The sequence below is a fragment of the Mandrillus leucophaeus genome, unplaced genomic scaffold (genome assembly GCF_000951045.1).
Source record: "Mandrillus leucophaeus isolate KB7577 unplaced genomic scaffold, Mleu.le_1.0 Scaffold160, whole genome shotgun sequence".
NCBI lineage: Eukaryota > Metazoa > Chordata > Mammalia > Primates > Cercopithecidae > Mandrillus > Mandrillus leucophaeus.
The window spans coordinates 773,454-790,179 of NW_012101588.1; the positions used below are offsets into that span (position 1 = coordinate 773,454).

General features: G+C 44.2%; 1 protein-coding gene across 1 annotated transcript in view; it reads left to right on the plus strand.

Moving 5' to 3' along the window:
* Window positions 1-5,124: 5,124 nt before the first annotated feature.
* The window catches only part of SLC22A2 (solute carrier family 22 (organic cation transporter), member 2), a 43,657-nt gene continuing 32,055 nt past the window's right edge, over window positions 5,125-16,726 (plus strand). Inside the window, exons 1-4 of the mRNA XM_011975915.1 lie at window positions 5,125-5,784; window positions 7,428-7,531; window positions 13,427-13,581; window positions 14,741-14,909. Of these exons, the coding sequence (XP_011831305.1) occupies window positions 5,371-5,784; window positions 7,428-7,531; window positions 13,427-13,581; window positions 14,741-14,909 (842 nt within the window). The 5' untranslated portion in view covers window positions 5,125-5,370. The remainder of the gene's footprint in view (window positions 5,785-7,427; window positions 7,532-13,426; window positions 13,582-14,740; window positions 14,910-16,726) is intronic.

Consider the following 16,726-nt stretch of genomic DNA (forward strand, 5'->3'; position numbering starts at 1 on the left):
AACGTTTTAATGATTCTTCTCTTATCGTTCTCCAAGAGGCCTCTGTGGGATACGTAAAGGATGTTCTTTCTGTCTCCACTGGATTCACCCTTTCTTTGAAGAAAGCAAGGCAACGAAGAAGTTGACACACTCCTGGGTTTCTGGAGAGGATAAATGCTCAAGAAAACTCGAACCGTATTTGGATATTCATAAGGACTTTGCTTTGGCAAACAAAACCATGTGAAGGTCCAGAGTTGCCAGACCCAAGAGCTCTGAGCAGTGAGGTCCTATGGCATGTTTTTATTAATTTTTATTATTTTTATTTTTTTAATGAATAGGGTCTTACTATGTTGCCCAGGTTTGTCTTGAACTACTGGGCTCAAGCGATCCTCCCTCCGTGGCCTCCCAAAGCACTGGGATGACAGGCATGAGCCCCACACCTGGCCCTGGTCCTGCAGCACATCCCAGCTGCAGGCTGAACCTCATGGAAGAGGAAGGAGAAAACAGCTTTTCCTTGCCCATGGCTAGGTGCACAGCTGTGGCCCCTACTAACACGAGACAGATTAACAAAAGAAAATCATACATATTTACCCGTATTTTACAAGATGCTGGAGCCTTCAGAAGAGAAGGCCCAAAGAAACAGGGAAATCTGAATATTTTTAAGCTTAGGTGGGTGAAGAGTGGACCATGTGGGGAACTGTGATTGCACAAATAGGCTATGATCTAATGGCAATAAACCGAGAGAAACTTAGCAAGGTGTGCTTGTTCAGACACTTCTCTGTGTCCTCGTGTCTTCAGAGATAAGGGTGTTTCTTTCCTCCAGGTATCAGGAGGGTGTGTCTCAAACAGAGGTCCTGTTCTGACCTGCTTCAGGAGAGAAGAACAGGGAAGGTGAGAGATCTTTCTGTCTCTGCCTCTTTTCTCAAATACCAAGGTTCTGAATTTTGGGGTGGCATATCCTAAACCCCATTCACTAACTTGGAAGTCCAGGGCCAAACCAAATACTTTGCACTTAATTTTACATACAGTAATAATACAGCCTTTAAAAATGAATATCTGAGAAGAAGAAAACTTAGTACTTAACTGTCTGGGTCTTTTAAAAAATGGTTTCCTAGAGCTCTTCAAAATTACACCCGTGAAGTTCGCTGGGTCATCTCTGTGGGTTTTGTGTTAGACTCACGCTCTGCCTTTTGAAGAACAGAGTCCGGTCCTTTTGTGATTTCTAGAGCTACAGGCTTGGTGTGAAGGCTGGGAGTAAGAGGAAAGTGGAGAGGGAACCACAGGAGGGGCGAGTTAGCCACCCTCATGCCCCCTCCTCTCCCAACAGATGCTGCCTCCTCCTCTCATCACCAGGCTAATTCCAATTTCCTGCCTCAAAGGATGTCAGCACAGAGCTATCATTTTGTGGGGAAAATAGAACCAATAAAGATAAATGAATAAAATCAGGACTACACTGATGAAGAAAGCCCAAGGAGAGTTCTAGTCAGCGCTCCTGGAAGCCTCACTCAGCAGGATGACAATAGAAATGGTTTAGAGTTGCCTTCTGCACACTGAACTCACTGAGGGATGTTAGCCCCAGCCCTGCATGAGGAGATAACTGCTGGCTCTACAGTGCACCCGGGGGATATGCCAGGCCCCAGACTCCTCTCCTGGAGGCAAGAGATAAACCGAAACAGGGCTCAGGGCTGTCCCTGGTGGTGGTGAGAAGAGCACATTCGCTATGTGGGGAGCTGGGGACATTTACTCTGAAAAGACAAGAGTTGGAGGTAAACAGGAGCTTCAAATATCTGAAATTCTCTGTAGGAAGGTTTTAACTTAATCTACCCGACCCCAAAAGAGAGAATAGTGTCCACATGTGTGGAAAGTTCTGGAAGATGAATCCTGTGTGCTATGAGGAAGATCTTTCCAGCAATCTGTAAAGTCCAACAACAGCCTGGGTTCAGCCAATACTGAAAGCTTTTCCGTGTAACTACTTGGGACAGGTGTTGAGGAATTGAAGTGTCAGATGGCGTTGCCTGCTGTCCTGTAAGCTGCCTTCCCTCTGGGAGGCTCTGCGATCCAGAAGTCTGGGTCAACACAAATCACCTGCCACTGTGCCTGGCCAGGAGCCCTACACCCAGCTCACCCTGTTGTGATGCAAGTGGGCAGCAGGGAGTTGAGGAAGGAGACCAAGGCATGCGGCGGATAGATGGGGTGCATGGAGGAAGAAAACAAGGGAGAAATAGAGAGGGTGACAGTGTCTCCATGAATAACTTCCAACTATTGAAGCCACTGTGCTCAGTAATAGTCCTATGTGATCTCATCCCTCAGCTCTCTGACTAAGGGATAATGGCCCTGTTACAAGAGGTATTAGAACTTGCCCAGGTGACATGGATACATTAGGGCCAGGCCAGGTTACAGTCTGGGCTCTGTTGCTCTGCTGACCCTCCCCTCTGTCCCACTGCTTTTCCATCTCAGCCGCATAGAGGACAGACGGCATCCATCACTGTGAGACAATCAATTTCAATCATTTCTGTCTCAGGTAGACATCACCTTAGCCAAGCAGGTTGCATTGACCTCAATAGAAGATATTGATTGCTAAAATCATCCTGCTTGACAAATGACCCAAAAGCCTACGTTCCATTGCTGATGGGTCTCACTGCTTCTGCCCTGTCATCCTTTAAGAACCTGACGCCTGGCTTGCCATGGGGTAGGTAGGATTCATCCATTCTAACTTCCAACCCTAACTGCCCCCTTGTCTTCTTGTGCAGGGGGCCGAGAAAGTTAGTCCAGGCACAACCGGCCTTCTTCAGTGCTGCAGAGAAGGTTGTACACTGGGGCAATATTTATTTACATTGCAGAGAAACCTGATAAGAGGTTGAGAAATACTTCTGACATAAATTATAATATATTACCAGGTTATATGGATTAAATGATCAGATTATACTCCAGCCATGCTTCTGAATATGTAAGCACCCCCATAAAATAAGTGACAATTTCCCAAGATACCCGTATTCAAACTGTAGGACGTCTACCCCTCCTCTCTGTGGTTTCTTTCCCTGAGTTGCTCACTGCCCATATGGCTTCTCCGTAGGGTCTGTCACCTAATGGGATTGATTTTTTGGCAGCTGTGCTGTGACTCATGCATCCATAGAACAATGTTGAATGACTGTGTAAATGCATTGCTGTAAGCGACCTGAGGTCTGGACTTCTCCTTATCTGATTGTTCCCTCTAAGTAATTTGTAGTGAATTTCAACATTCTTTCCCATTGACCAGCAAAGCTCTTCTGGCCCTTACCTGGTGCCCCTTGCTCATGACGTGAAGATCTGATGTCTTGACATGTCAAGCGAGTCAAACTCAAGTGCACGTGTCTGTAAATTTCTTGTAAGAGGCAGTCAGAAGCATCTCTGGGTCCCTGAAGTGGAGTAAAGTTTGACAACCTCTGTCACTTTTTAACTCTTTAACTTGCCATCCTTCAGCTCTTTGACCGGGAACAGGTGCAGACAGAGCAGCCTTGGCTTCCGGCTCATGCACTCACGATGCTGGCTGCGAACAGGAAGTCCCTAAACAGATCTGAGCCCCCTTCATTCAGCTCAGAGCAAACGGGGCTGGCAGCAGCCCAGGGCACCATGAAGCAGAGTGCCTCTGTGTGCCCAACACAGCCGCAGTGGAGGTCAATGGATGTCCTTGCCGGCGCCCTGCTTTTTGCTTTTTTAAGGAAATAAGAAGCCTGCAGCTGCAGCAAGGATAAAGACCCCGTGGGTCGCTCCTTTTAGACTATGCTGTTACACCCACTGACGATTCAATAGAATAAAAGAAGGAGAAGAAGGAAAATTGGGTTAACTTTCTGGTATTTAGTTTCCAGATATGTCAGCAGGCCACCTTCTCCACTTGGCAGGAAAACGATGTATTAAGGATCCTTTTGTCCACCAGGAAAGACAAATTTCCTGTGTGCCTTGCATTTAGATGTAGCAACACCATCCTAAAGAGATGCCCCTGACCTGTGAGAGCAAAACGGGGTGATCCCTTTCTTCCTTATCCTAAGGCTCACGGCCAACACCCCTATAACAAAAGACAGGTTGACAAGAGAAAAGCATGACACATTTATTTGATCACAGTTTTACATGACACAGGTGCCTTCCAAATGAAGACCCAAAGATACAGGGAAAACTGCGGATGGCAGTATAGAACTGTGCTTGGACAAAAAGGGCAGCAGCTCATGTTCGCAGGCTGAGGGGAAAATCAGCAAGGCCCATCTGTTCAGATCCGTCTTGGCCTCTCTGTGCAGTACTCCTTCCTCCAGGCAGCGGGGACAGGACCCCTCTGGAATGTGAGTCTGGATTTCTTTACGGCCCACTGTTACACAGAAAGGCAGCAGGGAAGTTACAGTCAGATTTCTAGGCTTTCTGGCTGCCTTTGGGAAAAAAAGAGTCTGGCTTCTATGTGCTGCTTTGGGGAAGAAGGATTCTCCCTTCCGTGGCTTGCCCTGGGGAAGAATGATGCGTGACAGAAGAGACAGGAGGGCAGGAGAAGGTCAGAGAGAGAGACTTTGCTTCTGAGACCTTCACCTCGGGGCATGGATTTCTAAGCCCCAACAGACCCCAACAGAAAAATCCAGGACAAAAGACAGTGGCTTGGACGCACCTGCCTGCATTTACACTTGACCTGTCTGCAATGTGAACACTTTACTCTTTCCTTCCAGATGGGTTGAGGGGAAGGACACTTCAGGGCTGAAATGCAGGAATACCAGATTGGAGCAAACACTTTTAAAAAGCAGAGTTATAAAATCTGGACGACATCAAAACAAGCAGCCCCGGCACGCACCCCAACGGCTCTTGTTGTAGGTTGGAGAATGAGCCCAGCAGTCAGGCCTGCAACCCACTTCGAATCTGGACCAGGGTTCTGACCCAGATCCTGATTCACATCACCCTGGGCCTTGTGGCCAAACACGTGTGTTTTCTCCATAGCCCCTTGAAGAAAAGCTGGTGGTCCGCGTGAGATAGGGGTATATTAAGTTCCTGGCTGCTCGGGGCACTACGGGAAGATGACCGGGCTGTGATATGGGCCAGCACTCAGATTCCCTGCGGTGGGACACACAGGACGGGTTGTTTGTGCTGCTGGCGTGGAGCACCGACAAGCCTGTGGAGAATCTGTTAACAATAAACACGACAGGCATCCTGGGAGTGAGCTCAGGGCATTTGGGAAGTGCAGAAGGACATGCACCCTCGCTGGAGGGGTGCACCTTTGAAGTCAGCAGGACCAAGGAAAGGCCTGCCCTGAAGGCTGGTCACTTGCAGAGGTAAACTCCCCTCTTTGACTTCTGGCCAGGGTTTGTGCTGAGCTGGCTGCAGCCGCTCTCAGCCTCGCTCCAAGCAGGTCGGGCAGCCTCAGGTCTGCCTGCCTGCAGGATCATGACCACCACCGTGGACGATGCCCTGGAGCATGGAGGGGAGTTCCACTTTTTCCAGAAGCAAATGTTTTTCCTCTTATCTCTGCTCTCGGTTGCCTTCACGCCCATCTACGTGGGCATCGTCTTCCTGGGCTTCACCCCTGACCACCACTGCCGGAGCCCCGGAGTGGCCGAGTTGAGTCTGCGCTGCGGCTGGAGTCCTGCAGAGGAGCTGAACTACACGGTGCCGGGCCCAGGACCTGGGGGCGAGGCCTCTGCAAGACAGTGCAGGCGCTACGAGGTGGACTGGAACCAGAGCACCCTCAGCTGCGTGGACCCCCTGGCCAGCCTGGACACCAACAGGAGCCGCCTGCCACTGGGCCCCTGCCGGGACGGCTGGTTGTACGAGACGCCTGGCTCCTCCATCGTCACCGAGGTAAGAAAGTGAGATCAGGGCTCAGATGGGGAAGCAAACGGTGGAGCTGTTCTCAAGGAAGCAACCAGCGGAAGGCCCAGCTCTTACACACCCTGCCTGGACATGCTCTTTGGTTTCCATGTATCTTACAAAATTCTAGTTTCCAAATGAAAACATGCAGCTTCTAACTTGTCTGGAGAATAACTGGATAGTTAAAATGTCCTCAGATGCTGACAATAATGATTCTAGTTTGTGCATGTTCCTGCAGTAAGAAACAGGCAAAAGCGTATTAGGACCCCTGGAAATGTTGCCAAGATAGGGAATCTTGTGGATTCTCCTCTTTTTCTGGAAGCCTTACCTCCCCCTCTATTCTTCCATCACACAGATGCCCACACACACCTGAAAGCCTGTGGAACTCAGCTGAACTGTGCCTGACTGTGTGATGGGATGTGCTTTTCTCTCGATGCCTGTTTTTTCTCTTTAATTTCCTCAGAGTGTTCATATAAAATCATTTAGGGCTGGAGATCATGCTGTGGCACTATTATTTTGTTAAAAACTGCAGATGACATCAAAAGCTATTTGTGAAGCCTCGTTCCAATAAATATACTAGAAAAAAAGACCAAACAAATGGAGCTTGCTTTTATTGAAAGCAAAGCAAAATAGGGAAATTAGGTTATCCTGAAAATACTGAGAGAGCCGGTTGCCTAGTTTAATTTAAAATGACTGCTTGGGTGATGGGAAGATATTCCGTATGAACAGATAGGTAGGTAGAGTCTAATTTGAAGGGTCTAAGGTGGTCGAATAGTTACAGGAAATGTGGCCGCTCATGGGCTTCACACCACATAACTCTCCGAGGCTCTCTCGCATGGCCAATCTCATTCCTTCCTACAGAGATGAGGAAACTGAGGCCCCAAGCAGAGAAAAGTTTTTACCCCAGGCCACACAGTGAGTGATTTAGCAGAGTTAGCCCTAGAAGATGGGTCTCCTGACTTGGTCCAGCACCTGCTCCACCCAACCACCTCCTCTTATTCCAAATAAGAGCAAATGCAGCAGCCTTCAGCAGTCACTCCTAATCCCCTTGTACTAAACAGACAGCAGGGAGATGCTAAATGGCCCGACCTTCTGGTACCTGCATTGTATCACGTCCACACACCTATCTGCATGTGCATTGAAATTAGAAAGAAAAAAATAAATTTGTCTATAAGTAGAGTCATTACCCAATTTCAGCTGATTCAGCCAATGCTATAGTTTTAAGTTAATGACAAATTGCCAGATGGAAGAGCAAGCCTTTTTGTTGTGTAAAGAAAATTGAGGCTGGGCACAGTGTCTCATGCCTATAATGCCAGCATTCTGGGAGGCTGAGGTGTGAGGATCACTTGAGCCCAGGAGGTCGAAGCTGCAGTGAGCCATGATCACCACTGTACTCCAGCATGGATGACAGAGCAAGACCCTGTCTCACAAAAAAAAGAAAAGAGAGAGAGAGAGAGCGAAGAAGAAGAAGAAAATTGACATGATCAAGAAACAGTGGCTTATTGCCACTTAATTACACAGTTCAATTCAAGGAATATTTAATGAGTACCCTAGCTGAGTTATGTACAACAGAATCCTAATGGGATTTCATTTCCTTTCTCTCCCAACTTGGAACACATCTCCCCTGCTGGCAGTTTAACCTGGTATGTGCCAACTCCTGGATGTTGGACCTATTCCAGTCATCGGTGAATGTAGGATTCTTTATCGGTTCTATGAGCATCGGCTACATAGCAGACAGGTAGGTTGAATCACCTGTGGTGGAATTTAAACAATCCCAAAGGTTTGGAGAACATTCGTATGCCCCTGCCCCTGCTTGCATCCCATCCTTTCCCAGGCACACAGACCACAGTCTCCTGGCCTTCCTGCTGGTGTTTTTACAATCTTAAATTTCTTCTGCCGCTTGGATAACCATGACCAATGTCTTTATTTTCAAATTATCCGGGGTCATAGACAGATGTTTCAACATTACACAGCAAGTCTTGCATGTGGGCTATGCAGAAGCTTAAAGTCCGAAGGGAGAGTAACAGATGATTTCATCCCTTTTGTAATTCCCAATTCATTTTTTGGCCTCATCACCATCCACCTAGCCATCAGCCTTCAGGACCTCTGAGCTCAATCCTATCCTCTGCTTGTCTCACATATGCTGGGAGCCCCCAGCACCAGGCCTGATGTAGAATCTCCCTAATACCCGTGGGATTGCAAGAGTCCTGAATTGGGTTCCTGGGGCCACATGTGACTATATGTGTGGAACCTATAACTTAAAGAAAGGGAAACAGGGTCTGTCTACAACAAGAGGGGTAAATGTCCACCTCTGCAATGTCATTGTCCCTGGAGAGATGACAAGAGGCCTCTCTGATGAGTCTGTGTCTTCAGCAAGTCAGTGTTTGTACGAATCAAGCTATTGCTGTAGCTCTTACTTATCCAGCATTTTGGAATCCCACACTCACTGTCCTGCAAGTTTCTTACAACACGCAGCTTTGCTCTCTTGATGACCAATGAGACATTTTTAGAAGTCCTCAAAAGGAAAAGGAACCAAAAAGTTTGCTTCACAGTTGATAAGCACTTTAGATAACTTGGCCATCAGGGCTAATTATTTAATATTCATAACACTGTTTATTGAGTGTTTTCCGGGGCCAGGCACTGTTCAATATTGTGAGTGATAGTATTCCACTTAATCAGTAATCACCTAGTGAGATAGTGATACATATATATTATTATATATAATACACAAACATATAATTATATCTAAATACATAATTATGAATTTACATGTAAAATATAAATATGTAACTGAAATAAATGGTAAAGTAAATGTATTTTATGCTTGTTGCCCTTCCATGCCACCCCCAACTACATCTATGATATTATCCAAATCTGAGTATAATGTTAAATGCAAGTAGAACATTTTCTCTGATTGTATTATATTGTTAGGCTGAGTTAAAACTTGCAAATGTGTTAAAGATTAATGATGATGGCTTAATATATCACACCCCCAAGGCACATGCACTTCACAGGGGCCAAGGGCCTACCTGGCAGCAGAAGAGAAGAGGGATAAAAGTGGAGGCGTGGGCCACGTGCACCTCATCCATCACCCATGGTTATTAATTGTCTTCTCAGCTGCCCTGGCAAGGCTCTTCCTGGAGCTTTCTGTGAGAGGCTTGCAAGGTGAAAGGGAAGGTCATTTGTTTTTATTTTTATTGCCGCAGAATTGAGGATGATTCTTTAAAGATGACCCATTAAGTCAGAAGAGACACATTAACAAGGGGAGGTCCGGAGTCCATCGCACCCCTGGGCAGCTCTGGCCCTGCAGGCATTCACTCTCTGCACTCCCTCCTCCACCATCAGGTAGAGGTACTAACACTCATTCCCTGGCAGGCTGTGAGTAAACAGGTGACTCAATCTTTAACCCTTGCTCAGTGGGTTAAGAAATTAGTTAATTATTCGTGTTCCACTCAACAAGTAGGAGATTGGTGATAAATCCCTACTGACCGTGCATTCCTGAGTTATAAGCCCTGGTCAATTATCCACCTGCTTAGATGATCTCATTATTTTGTACCTATTGTTGAAATCTCCTCTGTCAAGGTACGTACTCGTTATTCTTCCCCCAGAGGCCGTCTCCATGCCTTGACTTCTTTTTCTTACACCGCCTGAAGCTTGGCTGGCCATTGGCCTTCTTCTGTTCTGTGCCTGCCTGCAGAGTGAGAAGCCTAGCCTTAAGCAATGAGAAAGCTATTTGGTTTTCGTATAGTTAATGCCTACAATTTTCAGAGTTTATCCAATGGGACAAGAATATCATGGATCCCCAGTGTATTCACAGATTAAACCAACATTAAAACGCATTGTCTTCCATGAATAATTAAAATAAAACCAGTAAGGCATTATGAAAAGATTGTAAGTAAGACTAAGAGTGGACCTGAGAATATACCCGTAACTTCCTAATCCATGATTTTGAGTATCACCTGAGACAGAAAAGCAATTCCTCACCAATTCCATGTTGTTTTTATTCTCATGAGCAATAATTATAAGTGCTATTTTTTTTTATTTTTTATTTTTATTTTTTGAGACAGAGTCTTGCTCTGTCACCCAGGCTGGAGTGCAGTGGTGCAATCTCGGCTCACTGCAACCTCTGCCTCCTGGGTTCAAGCAATTCTCCTGCCTCAGGCTCCCGAGTAGCTGGGATTGCAGGTGCCTACCACCACGCCCAGCTAATTTTTGTAGTAGAGACAGGGTTTCACCATGTTGGCCAGGTTGATCTCAAACTCCTGACCTTGGGTGATCTGCCCACCTCGGCCTCCCAAAGTGCTGGGATTACATGCATGAGCACTGCGCCTGGCCATAAATGCTGTATTTAGTGTGGCATGCTTGTAAATGCTTGACAACAGTCATCTGGGAGGGAAAGTCCCAGTTTGTAGTGCTTATTGATTTCTCTGGTGTAAATATACCCACTGTGGTTCACTTAAGCCTACAAAAATGACATCATGGGAGACAGAGTTGGCTAGAAGTGTGCGCCATTACACAGCATTTCCACCATGCAGATATAGTAGATGTAAATAACCTCACAAGCATAGATGGCCGAATATAGTAAAATCATTGGAAAGTGATGTTTTGCATATTACACTTGTTTTCAATACAATTTAATTATAAATGTATATAATTTAATTTTTAATAATGGTTATGCTAACAATTAGCTTGCAAATTTTCCAGAAGTCTGATCATTAGCTCTCAAGAGCCAGCACCTTACTTTTATATGTTGTGATGGAACTAGATCAAAGTGAGCTAGGAGGAGAGACTCTGGAGGCACGGCTTGGACACTGGACCAAATTGAGGACTAGCTAAAACAGATCCCAGGCAGGAGCAGTTTTGCATAAGACATGCCCACCAGGGCACCATGTCAGTTTACTATTGTCATGGCAACATGGCAATCACCACCCCCTTTTAATGGCAATGACTTTACCACCCAGAAGTTACCACCCTTTTCCTAGAAATTTCTGTATAAGCCATCCCTTAATTTGCATATAATTAAAAGTGGATTGCATATAACTAAATTTATAATTTAAACTATAATTAAAATTTATAATGTAAATTAATTTGCATATAATTAAAAATAAATATGAGGACAGAACAGCCTCCTCTGAGTTGCTATTCTAGGCACACTGCCTATGGAATATTCCTGCTCCACAAGGAGCAGAGGTGCTGCTGCTATACACTGCAGCTTCAATAAAAATTGCTATTTAACAACACCAGCTTGCCCTTTAATTCTTTCCTGGGCAAAGCCAAGAACCCTCCCGGGCTAAGCCCCAATTTTGGTGGCTGCCTGTCCTGCATCAAAAGCAGAATTAAAGTCCCAGTGGGTTGCAGTCAAACTTAGCCAACTATATGTGATCTTTCAAAACAAGTTCACCACTGATTACTGTGTGCCAGTCACTTTATTGGGCATCCTCATTTGTTATATTTCATTTAGGATCGCAAGAGCCTTTTAAAGTAGATTTCATGATCCATAATTTACAATGGGTGAAGAAACTGAGGCTCCATGAAATTAATGCACTGCTTCCCAAATGTTAAGGTGCATATAAATCTCCTGGGGATCTTACTAAAATTCAGATTCTGATCCAGCAGATCTGGGTGGGCCTGAAATTCTGTATTTCTAACCAGCTCCCAGGTGATGCTGTTCCCAAGCCCATGCTAATAGTCCTCAGCCACGTTCTGAGTAGCAAGTAGTTAAAAGACTTACCAAGCCGGCAGTATGGGGAGTCCACCCTTCCTCTCCTGTTTCATCTGATTGTTTTTCATTTAACCATTTAAATAGCCCTGCTGAAGGGTAGGAGGAATCTCAAACCTCTATCCCAGATTCCCCAAATTTATTCTAGCCATGCCTTACTGTTGTTTTAAGTAGCATTGCCTCCCTGTGTGGAACATGTCCCCAGTGAAGTTCTTCCACATCACGGATATGATTTTCTTGCTCTGAGTTTCAAATGATGAATATTCCCTCTCATCACCTAAAAGATTTTGTCCATCTACATGGAGCACTACTGTGGTATTCTATTGTGTGCCTAAAGCAGTTTTGGAAGTTGAAGAAGTACCATTTGAGTCAATGTTTATAGATTATATACTCTTTGAGGGTAAAGGAAGGGGTTTGGGTAGAAGAATGTGGAAAGAAAAGCTAAAAAATTAAGTTGAGATGTGACTTTGGAAGGCTTTGAATTAGAGGCCAAGAGGTTGTATATTTACAGTGGGGAACCATTGACTGAGAATTAAGAAATTACATGGTTACCTAGGTGATGGGTTGATAGGCACACCAAACCACCATGGCACACATTTACCTATGTAACAAACCTGCACATCCTGCACATGTACCCCAGAACTAAAAATAAAAATTTTTTAAAAACAAAATTACATGGTCAAGACAGAGTTTTAAGACTTATGAAATTTACTAGTTAACACTAATTACCAATGTGACTGCTTAACCTTTAAATTTCATATTTAAAATGTTACTATTCCAAAATAATTATTAATAATGTGGATTATTTTGAAATGGTTAGTATTTGACACCTTCACTAGAATATAGTTGCATAATAATAAAGGCATCCATTAAACAATGTTTATCCACCATTAAAATGAGCAATCCTAGTAACAAAAAGCTGTCCTTCCAATTGAAGAGGAAAAACAAAGATTAAATAAACATTGTTTTCTATGAAGAATTTTTTAAAATATCCACTAAGGGGATTAGGGTGTCTTTTACAAGAAAACTAGGACATGGTGAAAATAACAGTACTGGGCCCCAAGTCAACTCTCTGAGCTGAGCCAGCTTTGCAAACAGAAGGAAGAAAGGAAGGAAGGGGTCAGAGGCAGGCTATGTGCCAAGCTCCTTACCTGTAATACCTCACTTAATCCTCTTTTCAGCTGTGTCAGATGGGTCTTTTCCAGATGAAGACATTGAATATGGTTGAATAGGTTGCCCAACATCGTGGTAAGTAGGAAGGTCATGATTAAACCCAGGTTGCCAATTGTTTTCCTCTATTCTATGTACTGGGACAACTTTCCAAATCCCTAAACTGAAGAAACCTACGTCTCCCAAATCTGATGTGTGGAACCCGTCTTCCCAGCGTGCTCCAAACAGAGGCTGTCATAGGATAGTAACATGTGTGGCACCAAAGACAATTTTCACAAAGCCTGAAAGCAGTGTTGAAAAAGAAAGGGGGTAAATACTGAACACTGAATTTTGTTTTCAAAGCGAAAACATTCTTGGGTGGATAATTGGTTGAAACTGTTAGTGCAAAGGCCACAGCTCACAAGGCGATGTAAGACCTAGATAGGACCATAGGATATTCAGCACGGGATGGCCTGGAAGAATTACTCTTTCCCTGAATACCTGCCACAGTGTGGGACTGAGAAAGTACTTGAACCTGGGGTGAATGGGGCTTATCCTGCTGAAAACTTACACATAGTGTGCTGATGAAAAGTGCTACATGAACCTGGAGTCACAGATTCCCTTTGTGGCTATCAGTCTGGGCCTCCTGAATTTACAAAATTAACTTCTGATTTTGTTTAGATTTCCATAACTTCCATGCATTTTCATGGAATCTTCACAAATCAAAATTAATTTGATTCCCTCTCTTTGTTTTTCTTCCTGCAGGTTTGGCCGTAAGCTCTGCCTCCTAACTACAATCCTCATAAATGCTGCATCTGGAGTTCTCATGGCCATTTCTCCAACCTATACATGGATGTTAATTTTTCGCTTAATCCAAGGACTGGTCAGCAAAGCAAGCTGGTTAATAGGCTTCATCCTGAGTAAGAATGTTTGTGCTTGCAGCTGTGAGAGCAAAGCCACCTCGCTGCCAAAATAGAGTCAGATGGGGGGGTGGCATGCAGAAAAAGGGACACAGCTTCAAGACAATAGTGAGAGTTTTTTTATTTCTATATCAAAAGAATTTCTAAAACCATATCAACTCATTCAGCATTCTTCCTTATAAAGAGAAAAATGAAGGCTGAAAGGGTAAACATAATGACACCCAGATTCTTATATAATTTTTTTGGAATTCTTGTTTTCTGTTCCCTGGAGTATCGGGTAGAAAGAAAATCCATCCTACCAGACCTATTCATAAATAAGGTTCAATGATGAGAGACGTAGTCAATTTATAAAGGACTTTAATACTTTGCAAAAATCTATTCTAGTAAACTACAATTACCCTCAACTTACACACAAGGAAACTGAAAACACTAGTACTGTAGTCAACCCGGGTTACTCAGCCAGCCATTTTTAGGACCAGGAATATAACTTATATCCTATTCCTTAGTAGCCAGAGTTACAGTTAAGTTCCATATACTATAAGAGAATATTTGACTTCTAACAGCATAGCATATTTATAGTAATATTCTCACTATGGCTGATACCAATGGGTTGAACCACCAGCTTGTAAAATTCCCTAGCATGTAAAACCAGTTCCTGCAACCCAGCACTAGCTGATTCCAGCCCTCTGCTAAGGTACCAAGCCATTTATGCAAATAAACAAATAGGACTTGCAAGATAAATGTTAAACCCATGAAAGAGAACAAGTTATACTCAGATGTTCATTTAAATAAAAATCATCAACAGTCTAAATTTAATGTTTGATTTATTTGTTCAGGTCTTGAGTTACTACTCTAGGTCAAAATCTTGCATGTATCTGAAATACAATTGCATCATGGAAATTATAAATCAAATGTATTTGCTTATGTTGGCAGGCCTTTCATCCCATCTCCAATGGGACTGTTAGATTTATTAATTAGTAAAATAGCAATAGTTATAACAAAATAAAAACCAAAAAACACGTACAAATATTCAGAGAGTTGTATAGAATATTCTCGAATTTGTCTGTATTTTTGAGGTTGGCGTTCTAGTTTCCTGATAGCTGGACAGCCAACTCATTATTGTATTGAATTACACTAACCATTTGAATTATCTCTGCAGTTACAGAATTTGTTGGGCGGAGCTATCGGAGAACAGTGGGGATTTTTTACCAAGCTGCCTTTACAGTTGGGCTCCTGATGCTAGCTGGTGTGGCTTACGCACTTCCTCACTGGAGGTGGTTGCAGTTCACAGTTACTCTACCCAACTTCTGCTTCTTGCTCTATTACTGGTAAGTCCATTTGGAATAAAAAGGAAAGAAATCAAAGTATTTTATTTTGCTAAAAAGTTTACCTTCCTTAATGCACACTGTCTTTCTGATTCTGAGATTGCTTTCACTCTCCAGACCCATTTCACAAAGAGCCCAATTCCATGTTTCAGGAATAAAAATCATCAGCTTCACCTGTCTCTCCCTCTGTAAATCAAATGTCCTTTCTCTTTGGGCTTAAAGTTTTTATGACCTGGATCTTACATTTCCACATGATTTATCTGGTGTTTAAATTAGCTTCTGGCAGCTGTGGTACAATTTGGGCAGTAGGCCCTTTGAAGAGACTGAAAATGTCACTAGTACCATTCTCTCCCTCCTCAGAGGAAACTTTAGGGTGGAGAAAGCAGAGCATGGCACTTGTGTCACCATTTCCCAATACTCATGCTCAAGGCAGACATCCCCAGTGAATCACAGTGTTCTTCATCCCAGATAAGGCCAACACAACACTCTAGACAGACCATATCAATCAATCAGAGTTACCAAGGCAAGTAAAATATATTTGTCATCTCTGCCCAAGGGAAACACATGGGAAATACCAGAAACTATTAGAAACCCCTAACGTGAGAGTATGTGAAATAAAGCAAAGGAGATACTGGATTATCAGACCAAATCTCTCTCCCATGCCACAACCCATTTATGTAGTTCCTCCTGGATTTACCTACTTGTTCTTCCCATGGCTGTCTTGTCTGAGAATTAAACATCTCAACTCTTTCCAGGAAGCCTGTTTCTTATCCAAAAGCCAATAAAACTCTCTGTCTTACCAGCTCAGACTGCAGTGACAAAATGCCATGGACCGGGTATTTAAAAACATATTTCTCATAGTTCTGGAGGCTGGGAAGTCTAAGATCCAGGTGCTGGCAGATTTGTTCCTAATGGGAGCCCACTTCCTGGCTTGCAGACATCCCACTTGTGGGCCCCCACATGGTGGAGAAAAAATAACACTCTAGTCTTTCTTCCTCTTCTTATAAGGACATCTGGGGGCCCCACTCTCCAGATCTCAGCTTAACTTAATTACCTCCCAAAGGCCCAACTCCAAATTGCACACTGTGGGTGAGGGCATTAGTGCATGAACTTCAGGGTGGACAGAGACATTCAGTCCATTACACCCTGAGAGTGACCCTTCCTGCTCTCTCCATTACACTTCCACAAAAACATCCATTCCAAATTCCTTTTAAGCCCTGCCTCTCAGAGCAGCTTCTCTCCCAGAGTGGTGATCCCAACTGGGGCCTTCCTACGTTTACACCATAACTGCCACAACAGCGGCCCTATCACCTCCTTTCTCCAGTTTCTCCTCCCCCTGAACCTCCACCCTGAACTCATTCACCCTGAACTCAGCTGCTCAGAGTTCCCTCCAGACACAGGGTCAATGGTTCTAGTCTTGCTCAAGAATCTGCAAGAGCTCCCCGAACCCTGCTACATCAAGCTCAGACTATAAAGTCTGGCTTTTCAGTTATCTCACCATCTGACCTCAAATGCTTATCTCATTCCTTTGGGAAATTGAGGATAATACATATACATACTTGCTCCCCATCCCCACAATGGTTTGCATACTCCAGCATCTAGTCCTTGACCCCTCTGCCAGTTCTCAGGTCTTTGCAAAGCCCAGGACCACCCTGAGGGACCTGCCTCTCCTCCTTGCAACAGGAGCTGGATGTTCAGCTGCACCCTGCTTTGCAGCTTGCTTCCTGTGTTTCTGCTTAGAAATCCCTGAGGAGGAATTTAGCACTTGAGGGAGGAAAGAATCACATATCCCCCTACACGAGTATTATTTTCTTTGGAGA